This window comes from Prunus dulcis, unplaced genomic scaffold (assembly GCF_902201215.1).
Source record: "Prunus dulcis unplaced genomic scaffold, ALMONDv2, whole genome shotgun sequence".
NCBI classification, from domain to species: domain Eukaryota; kingdom Viridiplantae; phylum Streptophyta; class Magnoliopsida; order Rosales; family Rosaceae; genus Prunus; species Prunus dulcis.
In genome coordinates, this window is record NW_023010014.1 from 17,151 (window position 1) to 33,881 (window position 16,731).

The 16,731-nt window shown below is 41.3% G+C and overlaps 1 protein-coding gene across 1 annotated transcript; it reads left to right on the forward strand.

Moving 5' to 3' along the window:
• The first annotated feature begins 233 nt into the window (after positions 1–233).
• LOC117612498 lies at positions 234–746 on the forward strand. The gene has a single exon (XM_034341182.1). It carries the CDS (start codon positions 234–236, stop codon positions 744–746), a length of 513 nt encoding a protein of 170 aa, XP_034197073.1.
• Positions 747–16,731: the final 15,985 nt, after the last annotated feature.

Genomic DNA, 16,731 nt, shown 5'->3' on the forward strand with positions numbered 1-16,731 from the left:
TTCATATTTTAGCATGGTATCAGAGCAATCGATCCTCGGTTGTCTATAAATTCACATATCAAACTTTCTTCAAACACAAACCCTAAATCCTCACATCAACTTTCTTCAAACTCAAACCCTAAATCATATTCCTCGTATTTATCTTTCCCAAATTCAGATCTCCATACACATCCCTCAAATCTTCAAATTCCTAAACACATCTTTTTCTTTTACCCTCAAATTCTTCCGCTGCCATGGATATCGTCCCATCTTCCAAAACAAGCGACACCACTCCACCATCCTCCCAAATTGTTACTATTCATAGTGACAACACTCCCTTTCCTACCGGCATCATCTTGACAAAGGCCAATTATGCCTTATGGTCTCAAGTCATGGAGATGCGTATTGTTGCTCGTGAAAAATTGGGGTACCTAACCGGCGACGCTCCACAACCTTCTAAGCTCTCCTCCACCTACAACAAATGGTGTATAGAGAACTTTCGGGTCAAGGGGTGGTTCATCGACTCCATGTCTCCTGACTTGATGGGTCGTTTCATCCGTTTAAGTACTGCCAAAGAACTCCGGGATGCTGTCAAGAAAACCTACTTTGATGGTGGGGATGAAACTTCTCTTTTTGATCTCAAAAAACGGGCGTTCACTATTAAACAAAATGGTCCCTTCTCCACAAATACTACAGCCAGCTGCAGACCATCTTTTAGGAGATTGATCACCGCACTACAAATCGCATGCACTGTGACGCCGATGTGACTGAGGCCAGACAGAATTAGATCGTACTCATGTTCACCTGTTTCTTGCTGGGCTTGACCCTCAGTTTGATCAAGTTCGGGGGGGAAATCCTACGCAAAGATCCCAAATTAGACCTTGACCAAACCTTTGCATATGTACGTCATGAATCTCAACAATGCCTGACCATGGCCAGTACTCCAGACACTGCGGTCCGGCCACTCAACGTCCACGGGCCCCTCCGCCATGTACCGGTGGCGCTTCTCGGACTCAAGTCACAGGTTCTTGTCTGGAGCACAAATGCACTCATTATGGTGGAAGCAAACATACCTGTGCTGGCTGTTACGAATTGATTGGGTACCAGGATTATTGGGACCACTCCAAAGCTCCCCGCAAGAATAGGAGCAAATCACTCAACACATCCTCCAGCTCAGATCCTGTAAGTCCTACTGTTCCGACTGCATTGGCTCTTGCCTCTGCCTCTGTAGCTATAACAGGTACCCAAGGTTATGTTTTGCATAGTTCTTCAAAGAAACACACATGGGTCATTGACACCAGAGCCACTGATCATATGACCTTCGATCCTAGACAAATTACTTCTCATACACTGTCCTCTCAATCAGTAGTGTCTAAAGCCAGTGGTACCCCCTCTTCGTAATTGGGGAGGGTTCCCTCTCTCTTCTGACTCCCTCACTTTGGATTCAGTGTTGATTGTTCCATCCTTACACTATAATCTCTTGTCTGTTGCCCAACTTACTATGGTTTTGAATTGCATTGTAACTTTTTGGCCTACTTATTGTGTTTTTCAGGACATTCTTAGCAGCAAGAGGATTGGTTGTGGTATTAGGAGGGGCAAACTCTATTAGCTAGACTTGGCATCTGACAGTGAAGCCACCTAAGTCAAGCTTACACAATTGGGGGTGCGAGTGTTGAGAAGAAGACTTCAGAAGTAGGGTTATGGCATCGCCGTCTTGGACATGCTTCATTTGGATATTTACAAAAGCTATTTCCTCCTTTATTTTTTGATTTAGATATTTCCAGCTGTAAGTGTGACATTTGTGAACTGGCCAAGAGCCATCGTGTTCCGTTTCTCTTAAGTTCAAATAAAACTTTGGTTCCTTTTTCTCTTGTTCATTCTGATGTTTGGGGCCCTGCTAAAATTACTACACCAGGGGGAGCTAGATGGTTTGTCACGTTTATTGATGATTGCACACGCATGACCTGGGTTTCCCTTCTCACAACAAAAAGGGAAGTCAGTTCCAAGTTTCAATCGTTCTATCAAATGGTGGAAACAAAATTTCATACTCGAATTTAGGTTCTTCGTTCCGACAATGGTGGAGAATTTCTCAACCATGATCTTAATCAATTCTTCCAAGATCATGACATCATCCATCAATGCTCATGCCTTTACATTCCTCAACAGAATGGCGTGGCTGAATGAAAGAATAATCACTTATTGGAAGTAGTTCATGCCTCTCTTTTTGGTGCCAATATGCCTAGGCTTTTTTGGGGAGAAGTCGTCCTCTCTGCAGCATACCTTATCAATCGAATTTCCTCCAGTATTCGAAATTTCAAAACCCCCCTTGAAACACTCCACCACCATATCCAAATACCTCATACCCAAAACCTGGAACCCCAGATTTTTGGCTGTGTGGCCTTTGTCCACTTACATGATCACTAACGCAGCAAACTAGATTCCCGCGCTGAAAAATATGTTTTCATCAGTTATGCACCTCATCAGAAAGAGAACCGGTCTTGTCATCCTCCTAGTCAAAAGGTCTATACTTCTATGGATGTTGTGTTCTAGGAACATGATTTATATTTTTCAACTGTACAGGAGGAGCATCGCAATGCCAACACTTCTCAAATTCCAGAACTTTTTCCTTCAGAATCATCACAAACTGCAAATGACCGGTCGCAGGATGTGAGTGACCAGTCACCAGAGACTCTGCCTGAAACCGACCGGTTGCAGGATGCGAGCGACCGGTCGCCCGAGACTTTGCCTGAAAGAGACCGGTCAAATGTTGAAAACGACTGGTCGTCATGTGGAAATCCGCATCTGCTTCAAAACGACCGGTCTTCACCTGGAAATCTGCATATGCTTCAAAATGATCGGTCGCCAGAGTATCGCCACCCATCGTCTCCCTGCTATCAAACTCAGGAGGAGAAAATTGAGGAGTTTTTGCCTGCTTTGGAGAATTCTTTAGCTCTAGTACCACACCAATCACTTACTGAGGACGTCATTCAGGTAATATCTTTTTCTGAAACTGATAACATTAATGAAATATCCCATGATGATTTAATTTCAGAAGGCACAGAGCCTGCATATCAGATTCCAAAACTGAAGAACTGTGGAAAACCTCCAGTTCATTACGAAGAAGACCTTAATGCAAAAGGGAAATACCCCATCAACAATAATGAATCCTTCAGCATTTTATCAGAGTCATGGGTACACTTTGTGAAGCAGTTGGCCGACATACTTGTTCCCAACAGTGTAACTGAAGCACTAGAAAACTCAAAATGGAAAGATGCCATGAATGAAGAAATGCGAGCTCTCTAGAAGAATGGCACATGGGAAGTTGTGGCATTACCTCATGGAAAGAAGACAGTGGGATGCAGGGGGATTTGTACTGTGAAACTCAAAACAGAAAAGTAGATGGATCCATTGAAAGATATAAAGCCAGATTAGTGGTGAAGGGGTACACACAAAGATATGGGATAGACTACCAAGAGACTTTTGCCCCAATAGCCAAGATTAAAACTATCTGAGTTCTTCTGTCTCTAGCAGCAAAATTTCGATTGGCATTACATCAGTTTGATGTAAAAAAAATGCATTCTTACATGGAGACTTGGAAGAAGAAGTATATATGGACTTGCCACTAGGATGTAACTTAGCTCGTGACAAGGAGAATCAAGTTTGCAGGCTCAGAATGTCATTCTATGGGTTAAAGCAATCCCCTAGGGCATGGTTTGGCAGATTCACTAAATCCATGAAGAATTTTGGGTATATACAGAGTAATGCAGATCACATTTTGTTCTTGAAGCGCAATGAAAGAAGACTTACTGCGATTGCTTATGTGGATGACATAGTCGTAACTAGAAACGACACAAAATAGCAACTGAAACTGCAGAAGTATTTGTCTCAGGAATTTGAGATGAAGGATTTAGGTGATCTGAAATACTTTCGTGGAATTGAAGTAGCCAGGTCCACAACTGGTATATTTCTATCTCAAAGGAAGTATGTATTAGATCTGCTCACTGAAACAAGAATGCTTGGATGCAAACCTGCTAATACACCCATCGAGATGAATCACAAGTTATGTGAAGACATGGATCAAGAACCAACCAATAAGGAACAGTACCAATGCCTTGTTGGAAGGTTGATATATTTAGCCCACACAAGATCAGATATTGCATATGCTATGAGTGTGATTAGTCAGTTATGCATTCACCCCGTGTGTTCCATATGAATACAGTTGATCGGATCTTAAGATACTTAGAGTCAGCACCTGGAAAAGGATTAATGTTCCCAAAAAATAGAGATCTCAAAGTTGTTGGATATACAGATGCCGATTAGGCTGGCTCTATTACTGATAGACATATTGGTTTGTTACTCTTTCAGGGCCCTTCTAAGGACGGTCTTTACCCACTTTTCTTCTCCTCTCACTCATCCACTGTCCCCCGTGCCCTTACCACTGTGCACTCTCCTGCTTGGCCTTGTCGCCTTGGCCATCCATCCCATCCTTTGCTCTCTGACTTAGCGTCATATATAGGTTTTAAAGTTTCTCATGTTTTCTGTAAAGATTGTGCACTTAGCAAATCCACCAAACTATCCTTTATTAGTAATACAACTTTTGCCCCTTCTCCCTTTTATTTAATTCATTCTGATGTATGGATGTCCCCAGTCACTTCTGTCACTGGTTATCGCTATTATGTATTGTTTACAGATGACTTTTCCTGCTACTCCTGGATCTATCCTATGCACCGTAAAAATGAGGTATTTTCTCACTTTCAAACCTTTCATGCCATGGTTAAAAATTAATTTCACACCACTATGCAAATCCTTCAAAGTGACAATGGCATTGAATATGTTAATAATGCTTTCTCTAATCTTTGCAGCCAACTAGGCATCCACCAACATTTCTCATGTCCCCGCACTCCCAACAAAATGGCCTGGCTGAATGTAAACACAGACACATTGCCACCATGATCTATACCATCCTTACCACTTTTCACACTCCCCACAATCTCTGGGTTGAAGCTGCCCTCACTGCTGTCCATCTTATCAACCTCCTACCTACTCCTAATCTTCAATGGGACACCCCACCCCATATAATCATCTCTTCCAACATCCTCCCCCCTGCTCTTATCTTCGAGTGTTTGGGTGTTCTTGTTTCCCTTACCTTGGACCATATATTAAAATTGAACTCACCAACCGCACCCTTGAATGTGTTTTCCTTGGATACAATTCTCACCACAAAGGTTACCATTGTTTACATCCCTCCATGGGTCATGTTTACATGTCCTGTCTTGTTTTATATAACGAAATGCATTTTCCATTTAAGCATTTGCAGGTATCATCTTCTTCAGAGTATGTGGATATTGAATTCCACCCAATTCTGTCCTCCTCCGCACCTAGGCCCGAATCAATCACTCCAGCCCCAGACACAGACACGCGAACTCACGACACCTCCCTAGTCCACTCAACGACACTTCTTCCATGTCAGTCTAGCCATTGCTCCAAACTTATTCCCGACGCCCTTGCATACACCTCTCTCTGTTTGCGCCAGCCTCCATTCAAGTAGCTTCAAACCTCCCAGTTCCAACAGCTCTGAACCCCATAGTTCCAACATCTCTGCAATCTCCCACTCCTGCCCCTATTCGCATGTGCACTCGCCTTCAAGATGGCATTCAAAAGCCCAAGCTTCATACCGATGACACTGTTAAATACCCCCTTCCCCGTGCCTTATTAACTGCTATTGATCATCTGAACCCACTTGGTTTTTAGAGGCCACTAAGCATCCCGAATGGATTGACACCTGGTCTTTGGTTCCTTCTTCTCCTTCTCAGAACTTGATTGGGTGCAAGTGGATTTTTCAGATTACATGTCACACTGATAGCTCCATTGAAAGCTACAAAGCTTGTCTAGTTGCTAAGGGTTTTCATCAATGTCTGGGCTACAAAACTCGTCTAGACTATGCTGAAACCTTCAGTCCTGTTGTCAAGCCTGCCACCATTCGCACTGTTCTCAGTCTTGCAGTTACTCGTGGTTGGTCCCTATGTCAACTTGATGTAAAAAATGCCATTCTCCGTGGGTTTCTTCAAGAAGATGTCTACATAGCTCAACCTCCTGGTTTCATTGATCCCACTCATCCTTCTTATGTTTGCAAGCTCCCCAAAGCACTATATGGCCTCAAATAAACACCTCGTGCTTGGTTCCATCACATCAGTACTTTCCTTCTCTCTATGGGCTTTACACGGAGCCAAGCTGACACTTCATTATTTATTTTTCAACAGGCGTCCCATACCATCTTTCTTCTTCTATATGTCGACAACATCGTGGTAACTGGTAGTGATTCCACTTATCTCCAACAATTCATCTCTATTTTAGGTGGCCACTTTGACATCAAAGACCTTGGTCCGCTTAGCTAGTTCTTGGGTTTACAGTTTCTCAATTAGGATGGTACTCTTCACATCAATCAAATATGCACATGACCTTTTACAGAAAGCCAATCTTCTCAACTCCAAACCCGCATCTACTTCATTGGCTGCCAAGGTTCTCATATCTGTCTCTGATGGTGCTCTCATCTCCAACCCAACCGAGTATTGCAAGCTTGTTAGCAGTTTACAGTATCTCACTCTTACTCGCCCTGACATATCTTTTGCCATCAACACTGTTGCTCGGTTAATGTGTGCCCCTCCCACCTCTCACCTTGTTGCCGCCAAACGAATACTTAGGTACATCAAGGGCACTATTGATCTCGACCTCACCTTCACTCCTCAAACTGCTGCAACTCGCCTCTCCGCCTACTTTGATGCAGACTGTGCTGGGTGCCTTGATTCTTGTCGGTCGACCACTGGATATGTGATTACTCTTGGCACTAACCTCATCTCATGGTGTTCCAAGAAACAGCCCATAGTCTCATGCTCTAGTACAGAATCGGAATATCATGCCCTCTCTCATGCTTGTGCCGAAACCACTTGGCTATTCTGCCTTCTTCATGAATTGAGTGTGCGTATTTGGTTCTCGGTCCAACTCTTTTGTGATAATCCAGTTTTCCATGCCTGCACACGTCACATTGAGTTGGACTGCCACTTTGTCCATGAAAAGGTTGCTCTTGGAAGTCATCAAGTTTGCTTTGTTCCTTCTGTTGGCCAACTTGTGGACCTGTTCACCGAAGCCCTTCACAAACCACGCCATCAACATATGTCTTCCAAACTTGTGCATTCTGATACGCCCAGTTTCCGCCGGGAGGGGGGGTGTCCTAGCACACACGGAAATCGACTTCACAATCTCTTCCTAGCAATTAGCCTTTCCTACTATAAATCGGATTGTATTCATGTCTATATGATTTCCTACCTTAAGTAGATATCATGTATTAGTATACTAGGGACTTTGTGTAATCTGTTTAAATACAAGGAAATATATTCTTTACAGAGAGTACCCATACTGTAGTTAGCCAGATACCAAAATTCAAGTGCTAGAATTTCGGTTTTGATAGTTGTATCCTGGTGGACAGTCATCTACAGAACCACAAGCACATGAGTGGGGGCGAAATACTGTCTAAGGACATAGCAAATCTGCTAGCTCTATCATCTCTGCAAGTTAGTAATTATGGTTAATACAAACTCTTGTATATGTATTTTTCTGTTGTTATATATTGATTCATTTAAAAGCCTTATATACATATATATGTTCTGTTATATTACACAAGTTTCTGATTATTTGTCTTGATATAGAATGTACGCTGGCTGTTTGGTCTACAGATGAACGTTGAGTAGATGTTTTGTGTCACTGCAAAATATTGATGACATAATTACATAATAAGACAGACCAATTGAAGGTTCCTGCTTTCAAGTGTCTACAGTTGAATGTGTTTTATGGTGGAACAAGACAAAACATCTTCTATGAATATCAAGGCCTTTTCAATCCTTAGATGCGATTATGCCTTGATACAGTTGGTGGTTTGGTGAGATCTGTAGACGATTGATTTTGAAGTGACAAGATATGCAAAACTATATTCAGTTCTACCAGCATTTATCATTACCTAAATAAGGCTTGGATCTATCCTTTCTTTTCGGGATCAAATACCCTAAAAGTTGAGACCTTTGTTTTAAAATCAATTCAGATGTAGTGCTAGTCTTGGAACCGGGTAGATGCCCTGCCATGGGCTTCAGATCAGGTGCTCAAAACAAAAATGGCATAAGACATGTGGTATCGATTTGACATAAACATATTTTCTCCCACATCACGGTCATCTTGTCATCTGATATTCCAATGAATTGGCTGAACTCAACTACTTTAGGTTGGTAGCTCAAGCCCTGTGCTGGCCATACATATCAATATTGCAGCACTTGGTTGAGGCAGGGCTCAAACAGACCAGTTAATTTTTTGTACCTATGACCTATCAAAGAAGACTCTTGTGAAGGGCTCTTGGAGGCCTTTCATTCTGCATAAATTGTACCTCTAGTAGTATTAGCATATGTCTAGTCGTCCATTCCTTCAACTTCAACAGAACAAGTTAAAGCAAATGAGAGGCCACATCTCTGAAATGCATTTAACTTGACAATCGCATCCTACTAAAAGCCAAGGAAGTTCAACATCTACTAAAAGCCACATAGCCCGTTTCTGCCCAGACCACAGGCCTCATGCATACACGGCAGAAAATACCTTAAATCCATCTCAATCTACTCATGATATGGCAAATCTCAATTGGTGCTTTGATTCTGGTGCTACCCACCACATGACAACAGACCCAACTTCTCTACCACATGCCCAACCTTACATAGGTATTGATACAATTTTTGTTGGAAATGGGAATCAGTTAGCAATCACACATATTGTCCATACACAATTAACTGGGTTGCATAAGTCCTTAGAACTTAATGAAGTATTGTGTGTGCCTACAATCCGAAAAAATTTGATATCTATTCGACGTGTTTTTTGTGATAATGATTGTTTCTTTTAGTTGGATGCTACTGGTTTTTGTGTCAAGGACAACAAGACATGGACGATACTCCTTACTGGCAGTAGTTCTGATGGCCTTTATCATATTCAGACAGCCTCGCATATTGCTCGTAAGATTGCATTATATGGAGAGGGCACAATACAGGACATGTGGCATGCACGACTTGGACATCCATCTTATTCAGTTTTTTTCTACATTGTTGAATAAGTACCATTTACCACTTGATGGTACACTTCTATCAAATAAACATTGCCATATTTGTCCATTGGGAAAATCATGTTGATTGCCTTTTGAATACAGAAAGTTTCATGCTCAATCTCCATTAGCACTTTTACACCTTGACTTGTGGGGCCCCGCACCTGTTTCCTCAAATTTTGGATATCGTTATTATTTGTCCATTGTCGATGATAACACTCGGTTCACTTGGTTATATCCTTTGGCAAAGAAATTAGATGTTCTTACAACATTTATTCCCTTCAAAAAATTGGTGGAAAATCGGTTTAGCTCCAAAATTCAACAGTTACAGATTGATGGTGGTGGTGAATTTACCAGCAGATTATTCATGAATTTTTTAAGTGATCATGGCATCTCGCATCAGATCTCCTGTCCATACACTCCCCAACAAAATGGGGTGGTGGAAAGGAAACATCGCCACATTGTTGCAATGGGCCTCTGCTTGCTTGCCCAATCTCGTTTGCCCTCTAGCTTTTGGGTTGAAGCCTTCTCAACTGCGGTTTTTCTGATCAATCGCTTACCAACTCCTCAGCTTGACAACCTATCTCCTTATGAGAAATTACTTCATCGTCCACCGGATTATAAATTTCTCAAAAGTTTTGGGTGTGCCTGCTTTCCTCACATGGTGCCATACAACAAGCATAAGTTATCCTTTAAATCTATTCCATGTGTGTTTATTGGCTATGATGATCACTATAAAGGTTATCGTTGTCTTGATCCCTTTTCAGGTCGCATTTATATATCCCGGAACGTGACTTTTGATGAGACTAGTTTTCCTTACAAGCAGCCCCAGAATACATCTCCTTTGCACTCTGGTGGACTTCATTCTATCCCTCATCCCGATCAGGCCACACTTACAACCCAATCTGATCTAGGGCCCAGCACCTACTCCCCACAAATTCAAATTCCAGATTCCCTACCTAACAATACTCCCCAAAGCCCATCACCGTCCACTACCTCATCTAGCCCGCCTGGCTCATTCTTACACAATACAACACCCCAAGCGATTTCCTCTCTATCTGACCCACGCACCCTTTCACCTATGAGTCCTTCCTCATCACCATCACCAAAATCCACGCACCCGCCCTATGAATCGGCTTCTCCATCACCAAAATCTACAAACCCTCAATCATCAAACTCCACGACCCCATCACCGTACACTACCTCATCCCACATGCTCTTCACTAACCCACCCTCTGAATCAACTCCTCATTCTTCACCTATTGACCCATCTATTTTTCCCAATTCTCCAGATACACCAAATCCTTCCCAAAATTTCAAGTCTCTCAACTCCATCATTCCTTTCGATCCTGAAACAAAATCGCTCTACTGTAAGACTAGCCCTCATCCCTTACCTCATGCTCTACTTGCCGAGTATTCTGATCCCATGTCCATTGAACCAACAAGTTTCACCCAGGCTTCCCAATCCTCCCACTGGCGAGCTGCAATGAAGGATGAATATGATGCCCTCATGAGGAATCAGACAGTGTCCTTAGTTCCTGCAACCTCATGTATGAATATTGTGGGATGCAAGTGGGTCTTCAAAGTTAAACGGAAAGCAGATGGCTCGATTGACCGATATAATGCTCGCCTTGTTGCCAAGGGATTCAATCAAAAAGAAGGCTTTGATTATGAAGAAACATTTAGTCCGGTAGTCAAACCAGCCACTATTCGCACTATTTTATCTCCAGCTGTTTCTTATAATTGGTCACTTCAACATCTTGATGTTCGCAATGCTTTCTTGAATGGGTACTTGCAAGAAGAGGTGTACATGAAACAACCCCCTGGCTTTCATGATTCCTCTCGACCTCAATATGTTTGTCGCCTTCATAAGGCTCTCTATGGCCTCAAACAGGCACCTCGGGCTTGGTTCCAACGCCTTAGTACCTTTCTTCTTGCTCAGCGATTTGTTCACAGCCACTCTGATGCTTCCTTATTTATTCGCTGCTCTTCTTCTTGCACGATGTATGTTCTTGTGTATGTGGACGATATCATTGTTACTGGGTCTGAACCCCAGAGTGTCCATCAGTTTATAGATACATTATGTTCCACTTTCGACAGTAGAAGAATGGGTGAGCTCAATTTTTTCCTAGGCATGGAAATTAATCGGTTTTCTAACAATTTGTTTCTCTCTTAGACAAGGTATGCGGTTGATTTATTGAAACGGTTTAATATGACTGAGTGCAAATCATGTCCTACACCATTGCCCTCTGACACTCGATTGTCTTGTATGGATGGTGATCCCTTGCCTGATCCATCCAACTATCGAAGTATGGTGGGTGGCCTACAGTATCTTACCTTGTCACGGCCTGATATTTCTTTTGCCGTCAACCAGGTGTGTCAGTTTATGCACAACCCTCGCACTTTCCATCTTCAAGTTGTCAAGCGCATTTTCCGGTATATTAAAGGCACGCTTGAGCAAGGGCTCATCTTTCACAAGTCTAATGATTTCACTTTACGGAGCTTCTCGGATGCTGATTGGGCTGATTCAGTTGATGATCGACGCTCTACCACTGATGCTTGTATCTTTCTCGGTCCTAATCTTCTCACATGGACTGCCAAGAAACAGTCTACTGTTTCTCGCTCTAGCACTGAAGCCGAATATCGAGCTCTTGCCAATACTGCCGCTGAAATCAGATGGTTCGGTTACTTGTTTCGTGAACTTGGCATTCCCCTTCGTTCTGCCCCATGCATCTATGTTGATAATATTTCTGCAATCTATATGGCTGCCAATCCTATTTTCCATGCTCGCACACGACACATTGAGATTGACTATCACTTTGTCCGCGAACTCGTTGCTCAGAAAGCACTTCATACTCTCTACGTTCCCTCCTCTCATAAACTTGTTGACATATTCACTAAAGGTCTTAATCGTGATCGGTTTTCTCTTCTTAAATCCAAGCTTAATCTTCGCGTTGCTCCGTTGCGCTTGCGGGAGGGTAAAGAGAATCATGATACATATCATGATTCCACACAATCAGCCCATTCCATGAAATCAGTCTATCCCACTCAATTAGCATTGACAGACTCCCCATCACAAGATCAGCTTCATCCCAGCTAGGAATTAGTTTACAATTGATTCTGTAATATATGAGATTAAATATACTTACCTAATATTACTCGCCTTCTGTAAATAGACTTGAGAAAGTCTAATGCTATCAATTCAATTGAATCATTGACTGGTAGCAATTTTAAGAAGTGGAAACAAGATTTAGAGATAGCTTTTGGTCTTCTCGATCGTGATTAGCCTCTAAGGGAAGAGAAACCATATATCACTACTGCTAAACAAAAGTTCAAGTTCGAGAAATGGAGAAGGCTAACACGATTTGTCTGCTGATCATGAAGAAATCTATGATAGAAGCTATCTGTGGTGGAATTCCAGAATATGAAAATTCCAAGGAGTACTTGGAGGCTGTGAGTAAAAAGTTCAAAGAATTACAAAAGGCTGAAATTGGGAAATTTGATGAGCAAGCTGGCAACCTTGAGATATGACGAGATATAGGATATGAGGGTGTATCTTCTGAGTATGATTAAAGTAGCCAGGAACTCAAGTCCTGGAAATTCCCATTGCATTGAATTCACTTCCTTCTTCGTAAGCTCAACTCAAGGTGATTTATAATGCAGAGAAAGACAAATGGGATCTCAATGACCGGACCTCAGTTTGGGTCCATGAAGAAGCTAGGATTAAGAAGGAGAAAGAAAAGTCAACATTGTGCAACTAATCGATCATGCTCCTAAACATCATCATTCTAAGCCAAAATATCGTCATACTATACTACTAATAAAGATAAATCAAAGGCCTATCCTCCTCCTAAAGGGTCTAACACTTTGAATGCGAATAAAATTACTATTTTTAAGCGTTACTTCTGGGATAGACAGGTCATCTTAAGAGAGATTGCACCAGATACAAGCATTGGATAGAGAAAAAGAAAACTAAATGTAAAACCAAATTTCTATGTCCTAGTTTGCTTTGAGTCTAGTAATGTCATTGTTCCTTCTAATTCCTATCAGATTTACACTGGATCATCAATCCATATTGCTAATTCCTTATAGGACTTCGTAAGCTAGAAGAAAACAAGTAAAGACCAAGACTATGTCTTTGTAGGAATTGGAAAAGGAGTTCCAGTCCATGGAGTAGGATTAGTTACTACAAGAAAAAACCTTTTATGCGACCAAATTTTTGGCGACCAACGCAACTTTGGTCGCCTAATAGAGTTATTAGCGAGGACATTTTGTAATTTCGTCGCCAAAGGTTTTGCGAGATTCAGGCATGGATTAAGATTTCAACCAACTGATTGAGACAAAATGTTTTCGAAGGGTGACCAAAATATTTCGATGTTGTTCAATGAATTCGAGACCAAATGCAATTTTGGTTACCCAATAAATCTAAAATCAAATGCGACCACAATATTTGGGCTCTCTCAAAATTAAGCGATTTTCTATGTTTGTATTTTCTAAAATTAGTTTTCTTGGTTTAGACCGTGTATAAACATTCCCATATAGATCCATTTCTTTTTGTTGGAGAGAGAGGAGATCTTATCTTATTTTTATTGTCTTTTTGAACAGAGAAAAATAATTTGATCATACAACAGGGTCACTTACAGATGTGTTTATCAGGTTGTTATTTTTTGTTTGTCAATTTTAATCTTGTTTATTATACGTTCAAGTAGTTCTCACATTTTTAGGCTGGCAATATGTAGAAGGTTGAAATTACTACTTACATTAGCTGGTAATGCATCCATGATTTTAAGACCAGAGGGCTACCTTGTTAGAGTTTTGTGAAGAATAGGTGAAGAGAGCAAAGAGAATACAGGATGAATCAAATCAGCGGAAGGTTTTCATTCCAATGCTCTGAAAAAAAGAGCAAGCTCTGCATGAGCTATATTACCGTTAGAGAGAACAGCTGGATACTATTACATCATTTTGTATCACAACCCTTTATCTAAAACTTCTCTCTAAGATCATTGCACGTGGCTTGTACAGCCTTTCATTACTAAAGCCTAACACTTGTCATCTTTAGTGACTAAGTGAATACTCCATTAGCTAAACAGACTTAATTTCATTTTCTATCAGCTGACTACTTATATTTCAACACTCCCCTTTAAGTTGTGAGCTGATTTCACACTAAGCTTCTCTCTAAGATAGTAGAAACGATCTTTGGCTAAAGCCTTTGTAAAAATGTCTGCTAGCTGCCCATTCGTAGGACAGTAGATCAAATCCACAATTCCTTCTTGCAAAGCATCTTTAATAAAATGATACCTCCAATCAATATGCTTGGTTTTCTAGTGGAACACAGGGTTCTTTGTAATGGCAATAGCTAAGATGTTATCACAATGTAGTGGTGTGGCCTTTGTTTGAAATTCTCCGAAATCTTCCAATACAAATCTCAACCAAATAGCTTGTGTTGTTGCTTCAGAGGCACTAATGTATTATGCCTCTACAGTAGAGAGTGCAATGCAGTTCTGTTTGACTGAAGCTCAAGCTAGCACTCCACTTCCAAAAGAAAATGCATATCCAGAAGTGCTCTTGCTATCATCCACTGAGCCACTCCAATCACTGTCACAATAGCAAATTAGAACTGCCTCTTTTCCCTTCACATACTCCAGACCATAGTCAAGTGTTCCTTTCACATATCTAAGAACTCGTTTTGCTGTTCCAAGATGTTTGGTGGTGGGGCAGTGCATAAACCTTGCAAGCAAGCTAGTTGCAAACATAATATCAAGTCTTGTAGCTGTGAGACACAGCAGACTTCCAACGATCTTTCTATATTGGTCCTCATTTGTGGAACCACTTCCATCATCCTCACTTAATTTTTTTAGTTGGAACAAGAGGGATAGCCACAGGTCTACAGTCACTCAGGCCAAATCTGCTTAACAGGGTTGATGCATACTTTCTTTGATGAAGGAAGATGCTTGTTGGTGTTTGAATTACTCCCATCCCCAAGAAATGGTGCAAGAGTCCCAAATTTGTCATCTCATATTTTTCCATCATATCTTGCTTGAATTCTTCCAACATTGCTTGGTTATTTCCAGTGTAGACTATGTCATCTACATAGATAGACACTATCAAGATGCTTACTTCACCTCTAGTCTTGACATAAAGAGTAGCCTCACTTTGACTCTTTGTGAAACCACACTCAGATAAATAACCATCAATTTCACTATACCAAGCTCTTGGCGCCTGTTTCAAGCCATATAGAGCTTTGTACAGCTTGTAAACCTTGCTTTCACTCCCTTTCACCACAAATCCCTCCGGCTGATCTACATACACTTCTTCTTCTAAGATACCATTTAGAAAAGCTGACTTAACATCTAATTGGTACAGCTTCCAACTCTTCTGTGCTGCTAGTGCAATTAGAGTTCGCATTGTGTCTAATCTAGCCACTAGTGCAAATGTTTCATTGTAGTCTACCCCTGGTTTCTGAGAGTATCCTTTAGCCACTAACCTTGCCTTATTCTTCTGCACTGAACCGTCCAGATTTAACTTGGTTTTAAACACCCATTTAACTCCAATAACTGGTTTTTCTGTAGGTTTGTCAACGAGCTCCCATGTAGCATTCTTCTCTATCATTGACAACTCATCTTTCATTGCCTTTATCCATGACTCATCCTTTACAGCTTCATCAAACTTCTCAGGCTCCATAATGCACAGATTGCATTGTGCTAAAATATCATCCAGCTTTCTCCACTTCAATGGAGTATGATCAAAACTTTGAGTGTCTTCTACTCTGCTGCCTATTTTATTTGATTCTCCTTGTGAAACACTTTCTCCTGACATGAAACCACGATTCTGATTTCCTACAGATGTTTCAAATGGTGTTGCTTCAAAATTCCTAAGCTGCTCTTCATAGTTCATCACTTGCACTTGATTCTCAGCCACTTCCTTCCAATTCCAGGTTGCTCCTTCATCAAATACAACATCTCTTGACAATAAGAGCTTCCTAGTGATAGGGTCAAAAACTCTATAACCCTTTTCACAAGTAGCATAACCAACAAACACTCCCTTTGTGCTCTTGGCGTCCAATTTCTGTCTCCCTTCAGCTGGTTTATGTACAAAGCAGATGCTGCCAAACACTTTTAAATGAGCAACACCTGGTTTCCTTGTACTATAAGCTTCAAAAGGAGTTTTGTTTCTGAGTGCCTTGGTAGGACATCTATTCAATATGTACACGGCAGTGTGTACAACTTCTGCCCACAGATAGTAGGTTAGCTCCTTCTCATATAGCATAGCCTTTGCCATTTCTACCACTGTCCTATTCTTCCTTTCTACCACTCCATTCTGTTGTGGAGTATATGCCATAGAAAACTGCCTTTGAATACCTGCCTCTTCACACAGCTTATCGAATTCACTGGATGTGAACTCTCCTCTTTTATCACTTCTTTACACATTTCACTTTAAAACCACTCTGCAGATCTACAATAGACTTAAACTTTCTAAAACAGTTTAGTGTATCAGACTTTTATATAAGGACCCAAATCATTCTTGTGCAGTCATCTATGAGAAGCATGAAGTATTTGCTACCTGCAAGAGACTCGTTTTGCATAGGCCCACACAAGTCCATGTGTATTAACTCAAGAGGAGTACTT